Consider the following 13,829-nt stretch of genomic DNA (forward strand, 5'->3'; position numbering starts at 1 on the left):
ATCTGTGTCATGAAACAATCTGTCAAACTCTGTTGCATAAAACTGAAATCAAAATTATTGAAATGTTGCATTGCTATAAATATTACTTCATTAAATGAACTCTGACTACTCTCAAAGAAAACAATACGGTGATAAAAGTACAGTAAAATAACATGAGCTTAAATACTGGCTAAATATCAGTTATTTTTCTACAACAACAATAATAATAATGAATTAAATAGCATATGACTCTATACCTGCAGGTTTAGAGGACACAGGAGATGAGGGTGAATGAGATAAGCTGGCAGAGGACAGCCGTGGCCGTCTCCTTTTGAAGAAGCTTCTCAGAATACCACACTTGAGAGACTCCAAGAGTGTACTTTTTCCTGATCCAGAGTGGCCAAAAAGTTTTAGCTTTATCTTTGGTTGCGTGGTCTGTGTGGCCCTCAGTTGCTGTATGTAGCTACCTTTGTGGGCGTCCTGTAAACATTAAGTTAATGTTACAATACAAAGTGAAAGTGAAACTAACGAAACTGGAGGCCGTCCTCCTACCAAGACATGCACACCTGGATTTACGCAATTGTTCCATCTCCACAGCCATTATGCAATTAGAAATTGATGTCCAAACTGATCCCGCACCCCATACGCCATGCATACCTGTTTACAATATTTTATAGTACACTCTTATGCCAATGAACATGCCTAAGATGTTGGTCAGTTTCCATCACGACACACCAACATAAAAGTACCTGTCATAAAAAAGTTATTTTGGTTATTATCCTTTACTCTGAGAAGTAAAATTTGTAGCCTTCACTTCAAGCCACAACAGCTTTTGCATTTCATAAAAAAAAAAAAAAAAAATCAGACCTCCAATTCTTTTTTTTTAAATTGTTGTTATTGACTTTAAAGGGTCTTATATTTTCACATGTCGATTGAGATGGGGGGCATCCTGTACAACTGTATTCACTACTGAGACAGACTGTGTTCAAGACTTCATATTTATCATTTCAATGAAAATCAATTGTTGTATATCTGCATCGAGTTTTAACACTCTTGTGATCTGCCTCTCAGTCAGAATTACTTTATCATTATTACTTTATCAACCCACTAACAGTATTTATTTACTAAAATATCAGTAACAAAGCAGGACAGAAGGCTAAAAAGGTAACGTACCACACAGGTGCTGTGCAGCTTTCAGTAATAAAGCACATGAATGATGCAAATAATCATAACACATTAACAACCTTGCAGAAGAGGTTGTATAAGTCCAAGTTACACATCATGCATTTGCAACCCCTTGAGCATTTCAATATGATTATAACTAAATTAGTGTACAGACACTCCTCTACTTACAAACTTTTAGACATACGAACGAAGAGGACCAAGTTCAATTGTGTTCACTGGGCTCCCGTTTCCTGTCCGCAACATCAATTTATTTTTCTCATCGCCAATTCCACCTAGTACAACTTCTGGCTGCTACTCCCGCCGGTCAGCGGCGTAGCGTGCATCTCCCAGCATCCTAGTTCTTTATACTTGTGTATACCCATAAAATTATGTTGAATAATGACTTATGAACATTTCAATTTACAAACGGTAGTTTGGAATGTATCTCATTCACAAGTACAGGAGTGTCTGTATATTCTGTTAATAATAATTCTTAGTTCTCTCAAATAATATGCATTATGAAAGGTTTACAAGTTATAATCATAAAGTTCAAGCCGTACCATTACCTTTCTTAGCTTTCCCAACAAGACAGCAACATGCTTGTGCTGTTCATTTATAGCCAGATCTTCGGCTGTTTTCCCATCCTAAAAACAGATGAATTACTGAGATTACATAATGTGCCCTAAAGCTCAATGGAACAAAATACTCTCACCTGAGATGGCCTGAATATGATCTCTACTAGTTCCATTTATTTTCAGATTCCTTTTTGGGAAATCCCAACACAATGACTGTAATAGAACTCTAATCCTGAAGCAGAATAATATAAACACTAGCATACATTAATTTTGGACAATAAAATGGCTTTCTGAGTTGTAACAATGGGACATGATTTCCAATCTATAAATATAAATGGAAAAACAGGTTTGGCAGGTACTGTTTCCTGGCGAATTCAAATTCAGCAACCTTTACATGAAAACATCCATTCCCATACTATACAGGCATAAAAAAAAATGTAAGTACCCACATGGAAACTCATTTTGCATGAAACAGGTGGCAACAAATTATTTAGAATGACAATTATACGTGTAGACAACACAATTTTAATCAATTCAGTTTTAAAAATGAATAATCAAAAGTAGCATTGGTAGCAGTCAATTTCTGGAATTCTCAGTAATCCAGTTCATCTACATCGGATAAAAATCATCCTATCAGTCAATGAGACGATAAATCATAGACAAAGAATAAATTAATACAATTAGCATTACTGCACTGAAAAATCCATGTGTCTGTTATAATATCTTAAGATAAAATAACTGAAGTTGCTCAAACACTTAGAACAGTATAATGCACTCAAAATAAAAACTATTTCAGAGTCTTTGGTTATAGATATTAAAAGGATGTTTCTCTCTGCGGTTTGCACACGTTTATTTATTTTCAAACACCAAGCAACAATCACAGCAGTCTTGATGTTGTAAATGATGACAATGCTGGTTTATTCGGACTGCTATTTTCTCAGGTAGGTGAAGGATTATAAATCCTGTGTGTGGCTCTGTGTGTAACACAATCATCTTGTATAGGTGTCATTTTCTATTATGGGGATTACTTTCACTGTGGTTACCATGGTGTCAGAATATAGATACAGTTACAATGAAAACATACTGAACAATTGCTGGTTCACATCACCTTGTTTACAAAAGCTCAAGCACAGGATATGACGCTAAAAATGTGGCAATGCTGTGTACCCAAAGACTCAGGACTAATAGCGCAGTCAACTGGTTCTTCAAAGTAATTCACGGATATTTCACCAGTGTTGCAGAAAACAAATGCAATCCTCCCTAAACATAAAGTGACGACAAGAATCCGCCAAAGACTAAGATTAGTCACAGCCCTAAATGAACTGATGATTAGCATTCTTAGCTTGGAACTAATTTTAAAAACCACTATATATATTGGTAAAATCTTAATCTACTGAAGATTTTATTTATATACATGATTTTTTGTTATAAAAAAAGCAATACATAGATTCAAATAGGGAACCAACTACTTACATTGGTGGCAATTTCAATGGTAGCACCAGCAGCACAAAGGTATCGGACAACTTCAAGGGCTCCTTTGTTTGCTGCCAAGTGTAGTGCCGTTCTCCCAAACTAGGATGTTACACAAAAAGACAAAATATTTCATAATTATTAGGCAGGAATGTAACAATTCACAAACACCTGAACAGCCATAGTGGGTTTAATGACTACAACTCCTATACAAAAAAATCATATTAAATTAGAGAGAGTCATATTTATACAGCTGTATGTGTATGCAAGTAAATTTGTCAATAAAGCCTAAAGAGAGAAGAATCCTGATTTATCCATGAATAAGATTAAAACAGATGGTAGGGAAAGAGCAGACATCTCTAATGTACCATGGATACTCACTTTATTAGTGATATCCAGGTTAGCCATCGCATCACAGAGCAATAATAAAACAGGAAGATTTCCATCCTTGCAGGCAATATGCAGGGGGGTGTTGCCTTGGTGATCCTGGTGGTCAAGCTGGCAGCTGTGTCTAAGTAGGTACTTTATAACTTCCACCTGACATCTTCGCACAGCCAGGTGTAGGGCAGTATGGCCATCCTGAAACAAACAATGTCAAAATTATTTCCACATTCAAATCAAATAATTTCAGTGAAATGCAGATGTGCCATAAAAATTGATGATACTGATGACAAATCACTTAAGGCTGATTCATACTTCAGCATAGAATCTATGGCGTAAATACGCTGTAGGCCGACACACACGTCCCCAGAAATGTGACTACAGGCATCAGGCTACGGCCTAGGGTACAGCATCTGCTGACAGTGTGGATACTATGGAGAAGTCAGCATTTACACTGTATCAGTACAGCAGACCCACCTTGTCGGTGGAGTTCAAGTCAGCGCCATACTCCACCAGACATGCCGCAATGTCCTGGAAACCCCTGGCAGCGGCAGTCAAGAGTGGGCTCTCCCCCTCTCGATTCCTCAAATTGACATCACAACCAGCGGCACACAGAGCTCTAGCCACAGAGAAGTAACCATGCCAAGCTGCACAGTGAAGAGGCGTCTCTTCTTCCTGTCAGGAGGTTTGCATCATCATGAATAAAGAGCGGACACATACACACTTTCCAGTTCTTGCAGAGAAACTACACCCACTTAGAACATTAAAAAAAAGCACATTAAATATTCATAGATAAATACCTTGTCTGCTAGATTAGGTTTGGCATGTATGCTGCAGAGGTACTGGACCACATCCACGTTTCCATACCTTGCTGCCACATGAAGAGCTGTTTCTCCAGACTAGAAGGCAAGCATAGGACATATTTCATTTTTAAATCATTCTTTACACTTTTCTTAATCATTTATACTAATGAGGACCACAGGACGGTGTCAGATACTAGTATTGAGGGTTAAGGGTCTTGCTCAAGGACCCAATGGTGAAATCACTCAGACACATTTAGACATTTATATTGATTATACTGTGTATTATCGGTATCTTATCCATGGATGCATCTGTGTTATTACTGCCCCCTCCCCTCTCTATCAACACTAACCCAAATTAGTGATTGAACGATGGAGGGGGGGGATTTGTATTTTTGTACTAAACTCATCCATGGCTCAAAAGTTAAAAGCTGGTTTGACTTGTATGCTGTTGGTTAACAGCAAAATATTTTTATGTTTTATGGACAGAAGTGTCCAGACACAAAGTGACATCCCTGCTGTGTGGAAAAAAGAGCACACAAACACAAAAGATAGTGAGATGCTTCTATCTTCAGGAAAGGCAGGTCATACATGTCAGCATGTGACTGTTTACCTTATCTTGAATATCCAGAGGACAGTTCTTTTCATGCAAGATTTTCAAGGTTTCCACATGCCCTTGCCTTGAAGCATAATAGACAGCATTTGCACCAGACTGAAATGAAAAAGCAGTTTCATAGTGTGAATTATGAAATGCAGTTAGTAACTGATATGACAGTGACAGGACATTTCTACATTAAACTGCAAAATATTTTATATTCAATATATATTTTACATAATTATGCACACAGCAGTGAGGAAGTACAGACCTTGTCATGGGCGTTGATATCTGCTCCCTTTTTAACAAGCACATCAATAATTTGGATGTTTCCACAGCCTGCAGCAATGAGGAGAGGGGGTATCCCATGCTGAAAGGTAGGTGGTGTGTGTACATGTGATACTATTATTAAATGACAATATTTTGATTTAAACCTAATTTGACCAACTCAGAATATTTCAAGTACTAAACATTTTCTTGATAGCCGAACACTCTGCAGTCATCTCCACCAATGTATAAGCTCTTAGAACCAGCAACACCATAAATACAGTATGATCACAGTTAAGAAAACACAACATTGAATGGTTACTATAGTCTCTACTCAAAAATATATTAAAATTCTCTTCCTACATATTTTCACTTCACTTTTGTCCAGATAATGTTAGGCACGATGGAGATTTAAGATTAAAAAAAAAAAAAAAAACCTTTCTTCCAAAAGTTTGCTCTATTGTTGGTATTTAAAATTTTTAGAATTCCGATTTAAGTCACACATGATGCATTTGGAAAGTTCAATTTTAGCCATTATCTTCAAACTAAATACATTTAATTTTTGGAAGCAGATTAAATTTAAAACTATTCATGATGTTCAGCACAATCCAGATAAAACCAAAGAATGATGTTTTCCTATTTAATCTCTTAATCAAGAGAAACCTCAAGCCCATATTTACCTTGTTGGGCTGATTCACATCATAGCTTGTAAGTGATCCAAGGAGGTGCTGCAGACCTGGCACATTGTCGTCATTGATGGCATGAATGATTGCTTTCATCACAAAGCAATCTTCCTCATCCTGAGGACAGTGTATACACAGGTTATATTATGAATCTGGCAACTGCACTCGTCATTAGACTAGGTCACAGAATGCTTGAAGGCGTGCACAGCAAAAATTATTTATGGTAAGAACAGACACAACTAGATCTTCAAAATAGCAAAATTACAAAAACTTTGACAAGGTCAACATTATCAAAGCTAGTGTAAGAGTAGCATGTTCCACATACAGTAAAACCTCGGATTGCGAGCATAATTCGTTCCGGAAACGTTCTTGTAATCCAAAGCACTCGTATATCAAAGCAAATTTTCCTATTAGAAGTAATGGAAATTCAGATGATTCGTTCCACAACCCAAAAATATTCACATAAAAATGATTAATACAAAATGTAAAGTAAAAATACATAAAATTAACTTGCACGTTTCCTTTGAAAGGAATCGTGGATGGTGTGAGGGAGATGTGAGAGAGAAGAGGATGGTTATTTTGTAGGACAACTTTCACAATAACTAACGGAATCACTGCTATCTGTTGGCTCACTGGAATCTTTTTCTTTTTGTGCGACTTTAACAAGGAACCAATAGAATGACAGCTGCTTTTGCCTCCTTTTCAATTTTGTGGAAATGTGGACATTGCATTGTCAAACAGATTCATTACTCACACTGCTACACCCTTATTCAGGTGGTGCTTTTTTACTAAATTTTGACTATATGAGTGAGGCATGCCGACTGAGACCAAACATGGGAAAAGATTACTCACAGCAAGAGAGAAAGAACCATCAGCTCAGTTGTGATTATGTGATGCTTGGCAGTCAAAGCGTATACGCAATACTCGGATTGCAATATCAAACCAAGTTACTCGCAATCCGAGGTTTTACTGTATACCATTTCATGCTTCAGAGTAACATCATGCTTTTATAAAACCACTATTAAATATTGAACTTTTCAAAGAGGAAAATGCTGGTTTCCTGACTCAAACATAATTTGATAGTTTGATGTTAGCTTCTGAACTTCTGCAATTGTACACAAGAAAGAACATAACAGTGTATGACTCTTCCTGTAGCTGTTAAGCGCCATGGCAACCGTGTTGTGAATGTCACTATATAAATAAAACTTTATATAGAAGTGAAGACACAGTCTGCAAAATCTTGCATACTACATATAGCCCCAAGTGTGATACTACACGCAGATTGGGAGAAGATAAACCTAGAAGCTTGTCATAGGCAACTGATGGGCACGGGCACGGGCACACGCACACGGGCACACACACACACGCACACACACACACACACACACACACACACACACACACACACACACACACACACACACACACACACACGCACACACACACACACACACACACACACTTTTTTGTAATTTACCAGGGTGTCATCACTGCGTGCAACACTTATGTTGCTCCTGGAGAGGAAGGACCGAGACAACCGATTACACAAAGAGATGAGACGAACTGATTGCTGTACAAGAAAGAAGAAAAAACAGTAAATAAGGGAAAACACGGAACTGAATTTCACCTTTTTTTTCCCCATATTGTCATTTTCCCTAATATCACAAACATATAATGAAAATGTTAAACTTAATTACTATTAATGGGTAATACATATAGAAGTCTTCAGATATAATATCTTTATAAGCTGAAACAGGCTAATAAGCAGCAAACGTCAAACTATCATTCCCTCATCTTAACAGCAAGATTAGTGGCTGTGGGCCTCATACATGACGTCACTCACATGACATTTAACCAGTGGTTTGAATAATATGAAACATACACCATTATCTCATGATAGTTTAAAACATAAACAGGACTCAGTATGAGGTTGATGAGTCATGTTGACAAGAAAAATTCCCAATATACAATAAAAAGGGAAAAAAACTACCATTTCAGCAATCAATTTGCCAAACTTTTAGTCATGGTAAAGACTGATTGTTAAGTTATTCATAACCATGAATTCTGCTGTTCTCAGATCTGTTGAGCATCTCCAGACTGATTAAATTACCTTCCACTTTCTTCGTGCAGCAAACTTCTTAAACTTCTCCATATTTACAGCAGATTCTTTTCTGGTAAGTGCCTGCTGAGTATCCTTCGGCTAGACAATCACACGAAAAACACATTTATAATACTTATTGAATTCCAGTATAACATACAGCCGTGGAAAAAATAAGCAAATCTGCATTTTTAAATCCTGGTTTAATCGTGGTTCTGCTGGCAGAAGGCTACGCTGAGCAGCAGGTTGCTTCCAGGTTCATGATTTCTAAGACAGCAATACACAAGAATAAGGTGAAGCAGGAGACATTGGGAACGACCAGAAACCAGCCAGGTAAAGGGCAGAAGTGACTTTCTAATGGCAGAGATGACCGTTAACTTATCTAACAGTTTCTCATGAATCAGAGGATGACATCAAATGACCTTCAGAAGGAATGGGAAACATTAAATGCAGGTCTGAAGTGCACAGCTAGGACAGCTCATATCAGGCTCCTAGAAGTAGGACTGAAGTCCCATATAGCTAGGAAGAAGCCCTTCATTAATGAGAAGCAGAAGAACCATATATATAAATATATATATATATATATATATAAAATCACATACGAACACCCAGAGAGAGAGATAAGAGTGAAACAAAAAAGTGCTGTAGTTTCTTCATTTTTTCTATGGCTGTATTTTTCCAATACACACAGAATTTTAAAATGCATATACTGTGGAATAATGATTAAAAACAGATAAAAATACAATGGAACGCAAACTAGACAGACCTTAATCCAAGGATGCTGAAAACTTTCTTGAATTGTCATTCTTTTTCTGAAAGATTACAAAAACAAAACAAAAAAATCTTACAAGAGTCTAGAAGCAATTCTTAAAAATATTATCATCTTAGTAAGAGCTGATAAACATGGGAGACAAACAGTCTAAGATCTCATTTAATACACAGATTAGCACAAATTATTAAATGTGTTAATACATTTTCTTTATTGTGTTAATTTGCTTTTAGAGGTACAGAACTGCTTTAGTTTGAGTAAGGTGTATTATAGCTATACTCATAAGACACAGCAAGGACATACTTGGGATCTTTTATTAGAAGTCTTTTGATGAAGTCTTTGGCCAGATTACTGGTGTTACTGAAGAACTCCTCAACAAACTCATAACTGACAGCAGAAACATTTGCCAGTGTCTGCTGTTTGTTGTCCCCCAGAAAAGGAGAGGCACCACTCAAACTGTCAAAAAGAACATAAGTACAATTAAAGAACAAAATTCCAGCATTGTACAGGGTGTTTTTAAAACCAAAAAGCTGGAGACTGCAAAGGGATGATGAGATTAACAGAACAAAATCAGTCAACCGAACAAGTGAAAAACAATTCTGTAGAAAGTCACACACATGTTTATATTCATCTCTTGAGGAGACGGTGCATTCATTTCTAATGGAAAAATCTTAATCCCAACTATGACAACCTTAACCTCTACCCAGATCTAATCTTAACTATGGAAAACCAAACGGAATACAAGACTTTAGGCATTTTTCATTATTTGATTGGATTTACAGACTTCTATAAAATTGAGTTTCACCTTGAAAAAGAACAGGTTTTTATTACATTGTGGGGATATTTGGTCCAGCGCTTTGTATTTTCTACCACTCACTGCAGGCTGTATTGAGTAGGGTCAATGCTAGAAAAGCTGCTAGACCAGATGGCATGCCTGGCCATGTGCACAGGACAACTCACTGGGGTCATCGCTGACATTTTCAACCTGTTCCAGGTTGAAACAGTTGTCCCCACATGCTTCAAAACAAGAATGATTGTTCCAGTGCCAAAGGCATTCCCTGTAAACACCCTAAATGGCCTCCATTCTGTAGCGCTCACCCGCGGCCTCGAGAGGATGGTCCGAACTTGAGTGAAAACCTGTTTTCCCTTTATCAGTTTGCCTACTGCCCCCAAGAAATCAACGGAGGATGCTGTCTGTGCAACATTACACTCCACTTTGATACTCTTAGACAATAAGAACATCTATGTCAGGATGCTGTTTGTGGATGTCACGTCAGTATTTAACACTAACATTCCATGCATACCGGTCTCCAAACTCATTAACCTTTGCATCATTACCTAACTCTGTAACTGGACTCTGGACTTTCTGACCAACAGAACCCTGTCACAGAGTACTGCAGTCCTACAAAGCTGTGTGTTGAGCCCTCTCCTCTACCCTTGTTGACCTACAACTGCATTGTTATGCATGAATCAAACATCACCAACAAGTTCGCAAATAACAATCACAGTAGGCGGCCTAATCAGCACTCTAAAATGAGAAGCTTCAACACCGGGTTGTGTGATCCGCTGATAACAACCTGGCTATCAACACCAGGAAGACCAAGGTTCTCATTGTGTACTTCAGGAGAGTTAGAGACTGCAGATACACCCCCGTTCACGTCAAAGAGTTGGAGAATCTTCAGCTTCATGCTCCTGAGAACTATCATGACTATTAGTCCCACTACCCAGGTCAGAAAAACACAACAAAATCTTTACACAGTCCTTCCATAAGGCAAATGGGTAATATCACAGGTTTACAGTAGAGCCTGATAGCGTATGAGGGAGATGTTACTATCAATGAAGCCAGGGGGAATGATCTGCATGAAATGAAATAAATGCTGTCAGAATGACAATAATGTTCAGTATTGCCTGGAAGGTTCTGTCATACCCACACCCCCCCAATCTAATTCCTACTCCTCATACACCTTTAACCTCTACCACCTCTAGCCCCCCTACACATTCTCCCCACCTCACCAAAATTTTTTTACTAAAAGCCCAACTATGTAATCCGGTTCAACAGATCTGAGCCTGTGACTACCCTTTCATGTGCCACCTCTTACTTTGTTTTCACTAGCATGGAGCCGGTACTGGTGTTGAGCTGGTTCTCACTTGGTGCCTTTGAGAACCTGCCTGCACAGGAATGGAAACGTCGGTGGAAGTGAGAGTAACATAAAAGGTCCATACGAGTTCCATTTTGTTCAGATCAGTTTTGGATTTTATAAGCTGCCAAACTGAAAAAAACTGAGTCTTTAAGGAGAGAAAAGTCTCTAGTTTTCAGATTATGACTAGTTGTGCTCTGTCTTATTGCCTGTATCCGCTTTCGTCTCCTTAAAGGCTGTGCTTCTCCCCAGTCTGTCTGTGCGTGAGTTTATTCTCATTCACCATTTTACCTCTGTCCTCTTAAGGATCACACAATAAAAAGAGTTTGTTAAAAATTGAACTTTGCCGCCTGCCTCATGATCTCTTTGCCACTCAAGTGCCACAATATTTTATTTACTTGACCTGCAATATTTATAATTTATTATTAAACCTGGCCAGCAGATCAATCTTTATACATCGATCAAATTCTATGGCTACGTGGAAGATTTGGATGCAATAGCCTGTCCCACTTTTCCTGATGTTACAGTTCCTAATTTAGAGACCAGTTTTTCTGTGGTGCTGTGCTGAAACTTCTGACATCAGGCCAGTTATTTTTATTTTTTATTTTTTTTACAGTGAAAATGTGTGGAACCAGTTCCAGATCACGGAAAAGCCCAGGACCGGCTCCAACAATGTGTTGGTAGAAGATATTACATATATGATACTACTTCAATTTTGTCCTACATTGTCTCAAAATAAAATCACAAAGAGCTTCATCTGTATTGTTTTTGCGGAATTGTAAAAAAAAAAGCTATTAATACTTTGAGTTATGTCCACAAGTGAAACATGCAATTATTCTTCCTTTTGTCAATACTAAGTGGCTTTGCTTCAATATTGATGTGATTGGTCTAAAAATGAACAGTTATCAAACTTCTCCTATACAATGCTGTGAAGTCTGAAAAATATAACATTTTCAGTTGTTGTGCTATCACGTCAAGTGTCCAAGGCTGCCCTTCCCTTTGTAATCATTATGTTTTGCAGATTTAGTGCAATTAATTCATCAGTTTGAAAAAGATCCATCAAATGCCTTTTTAGTTGTTATCTTAAACAGATAAGTGTCTGCAGGAGTAACGGACCGGCCGCAAAACCATATGTATTCCCTGTCCAGGGAAAACAAGCATTGCAAACATCCAAACAATAAAGCATGTTGTGAGCTAGCTTAACTGGCATTTCCTCCCATCTGAAGATTTAAAGGACACCAAACCAGATAACCCTGATAAAGGATAGATAAAGGCTCACCCTGACCTTGTGTGTGATAAAATGGATAAACAGATGTTATGAATTGTACTTACAGCACATATGTGATCACACCAATACTCCTGAAAGGAAAAAAGCAAAGTATTACACATCAGAGGCAGAAAATAAAGATCTGATTTAAAATAACTGAATTAATCCATGGAAGCTCACCACATATCTGCTTCCAGGCCAAGGGGCTCATAATTAACCACTTCTGGAGCTGCCACAGGAAAATGAACACAACATAAAAAGTGTTTAAAATAGTATGAATTGAAATTAAATATTCTCAATAACAGGGATGGGGGAAAAAATAAATGTAATGGTTAATTGTAATCCTGGATTGACAATTTAATATTGATTCACAATTTATGCCTTCTCTGACTTTTACTTGTATCGGTCCTCTAATCATATTGGTGGTGTTATTTTCTCTGTCACCTATAGGGGGGTTGCAACAGTACTGTGCAATCATCTCATACCGCCATCTTGGTGCATACTATGTGTATGTGAATGCAAGCATGTCATGTCAAGTAGGGCTTAATTCTCACACCAATCATTTTCAGTACACTTCTTATGATGAGAAGTAATGTTATAAAAGAGAGAAAATAAATAAAATGAAATAAAGAAAATATTTCACTGGATGTGACCTGCTGTCAGTTACAAAAATATTGTTAATTATTTGTTTTTTCAAAAATCTTGTGTAACACTGAGCCAAATTAAAGTGGCCAAAAGTCTGAAGGTATAATTTATTTATTTATGGTTTGGTTTAAGACGTGCAGGGGGAAAAGTGTGGATGAAATATTTTGGGGCATTCATGGGCAAGTACAATAATAAATTTCATGTTTATTATATACTTATTTTTCACCATCTTATTTTTGTCATGTAATGGATGACTTAAAGAATTACACTGCTTTACAATGGCAATGCCACAGTGCTGTGCCCTGTTGTCATATTTACAGCGGATCTGGTTTGACACACTGTAGTGTATATTTAGCGACTAAGCCTTAAATAGAGTCAAAATGGACTCCAATTGGACACTTGTGAAATGAGATACAATTAAATTCTGAGGTCAGGGCCGATACCCGTGTGTTTCTCAACAAAAAAAGATGATTCTGATTTGTTTTGATACATATCTAAGTTAAAATCCTTCTGAAACATGGCATGTGAGTTTTAGACTTGCCCATTTTTATTTTCAACTATTCTTTTCAGTCTGAAGCCAGTATTCGTGCTCTGAGAGAGTCACTGTGGTTTTGTTTTTAAGGAAATACACTCATATGTTCCTCAAATAAGATTTTGGTATACAAGCTTTTGTTTACTGGTTTACACAGTTTGTCTCCAGTGACTCCCCATTTGAAATTCTGTGTTCAATTTAGAGCTTTTTATACATCTCTCCAAAAGTGGAAAGGAGCTGTAGAGTATTTCATATCTAATTCCTATCAGACTGACATCAAATTAGAATCGATTCAAGTCAGATTGAACTGAATCATTAGCTTGTAAATCGGAATCGAATTGGGGCATCTGTGCCACTCCCCACCCAGCCCTACTAAACAAGCACTTTAACAATTATCTTAACATACACCCACTCTAGCCCACATACATATATATACACATATATACACACATATGTATAGATACAT

General features: G+C 37.4%; 1 protein-coding gene across 3 annotated transcripts in view; it reads right to left on the bottom strand.

The window, feature by feature from the left end:
• LOC125722583 (death-associated protein kinase 1-like) overlaps nucleotides 1-13,829 on the bottom strand; it is a 38,675-nt gene that overhangs the window by 9,476 nt on the left and 15,370 nt on the right. For 2 of the 3 annotated variants that reach the window (XM_048998766.1, XM_048998774.1), the window contains exons 6-20: nucleotides 12,367-12,415; nucleotides 12,252-12,278; nucleotides 9,085-9,237; nucleotides 8,779-8,824; nucleotides 8,025-8,114; nucleotides 7,392-7,484; nucleotides 5,912-6,031; nucleotides 5,236-5,334; nucleotides 4,983-5,081; nucleotides 4,370-4,468; nucleotides 4,047-4,244; nucleotides 3,570-3,767; nucleotides 3,192-3,290; nucleotides 1,710-1,787; nucleotides 237-459 (exon numbers count right to left, since the gene is read on the bottom strand). In XM_048998766.1, coding sequence (XP_048854723.1) covers nucleotides 237-459; nucleotides 1,710-1,787; nucleotides 3,192-3,290; nucleotides 3,570-3,767; nucleotides 4,047-4,244; nucleotides 4,370-4,468; nucleotides 4,983-5,081; nucleotides 5,236-5,334; nucleotides 5,912-6,031; nucleotides 7,392-7,484; nucleotides 8,025-8,114; nucleotides 8,779-8,824; nucleotides 9,085-9,237; nucleotides 12,252-12,278; nucleotides 12,367-12,415 — 1,671 coding nt within the window. Of the gene's footprint in view, nucleotides 1-236; nucleotides 460-1,709; nucleotides 1,788-3,191; nucleotides 3,291-3,569; nucleotides 3,768-4,046; nucleotides 4,245-4,369; nucleotides 4,469-4,982; nucleotides 5,082-5,235; nucleotides 5,335-5,911; nucleotides 6,032-7,391; nucleotides 7,485-8,024; nucleotides 8,115-8,778; nucleotides 8,825-9,084; nucleotides 9,238-12,251; nucleotides 12,279-12,366; nucleotides 12,416-13,829 lie in introns of those variants that run through there. The other variant, XM_048998780.1, reaches the window with a different exon arrangement.

Source organism: Brienomyrus brachyistius, chromosome 2, assembly GCF_023856365.1.
Source record: "Brienomyrus brachyistius isolate T26 chromosome 2, BBRACH_0.4, whole genome shotgun sequence".
NCBI classification, from domain to species: Eukaryota; Metazoa; Chordata; class Actinopteri; order Osteoglossiformes; family Mormyridae; genus Brienomyrus; species Brienomyrus brachyistius.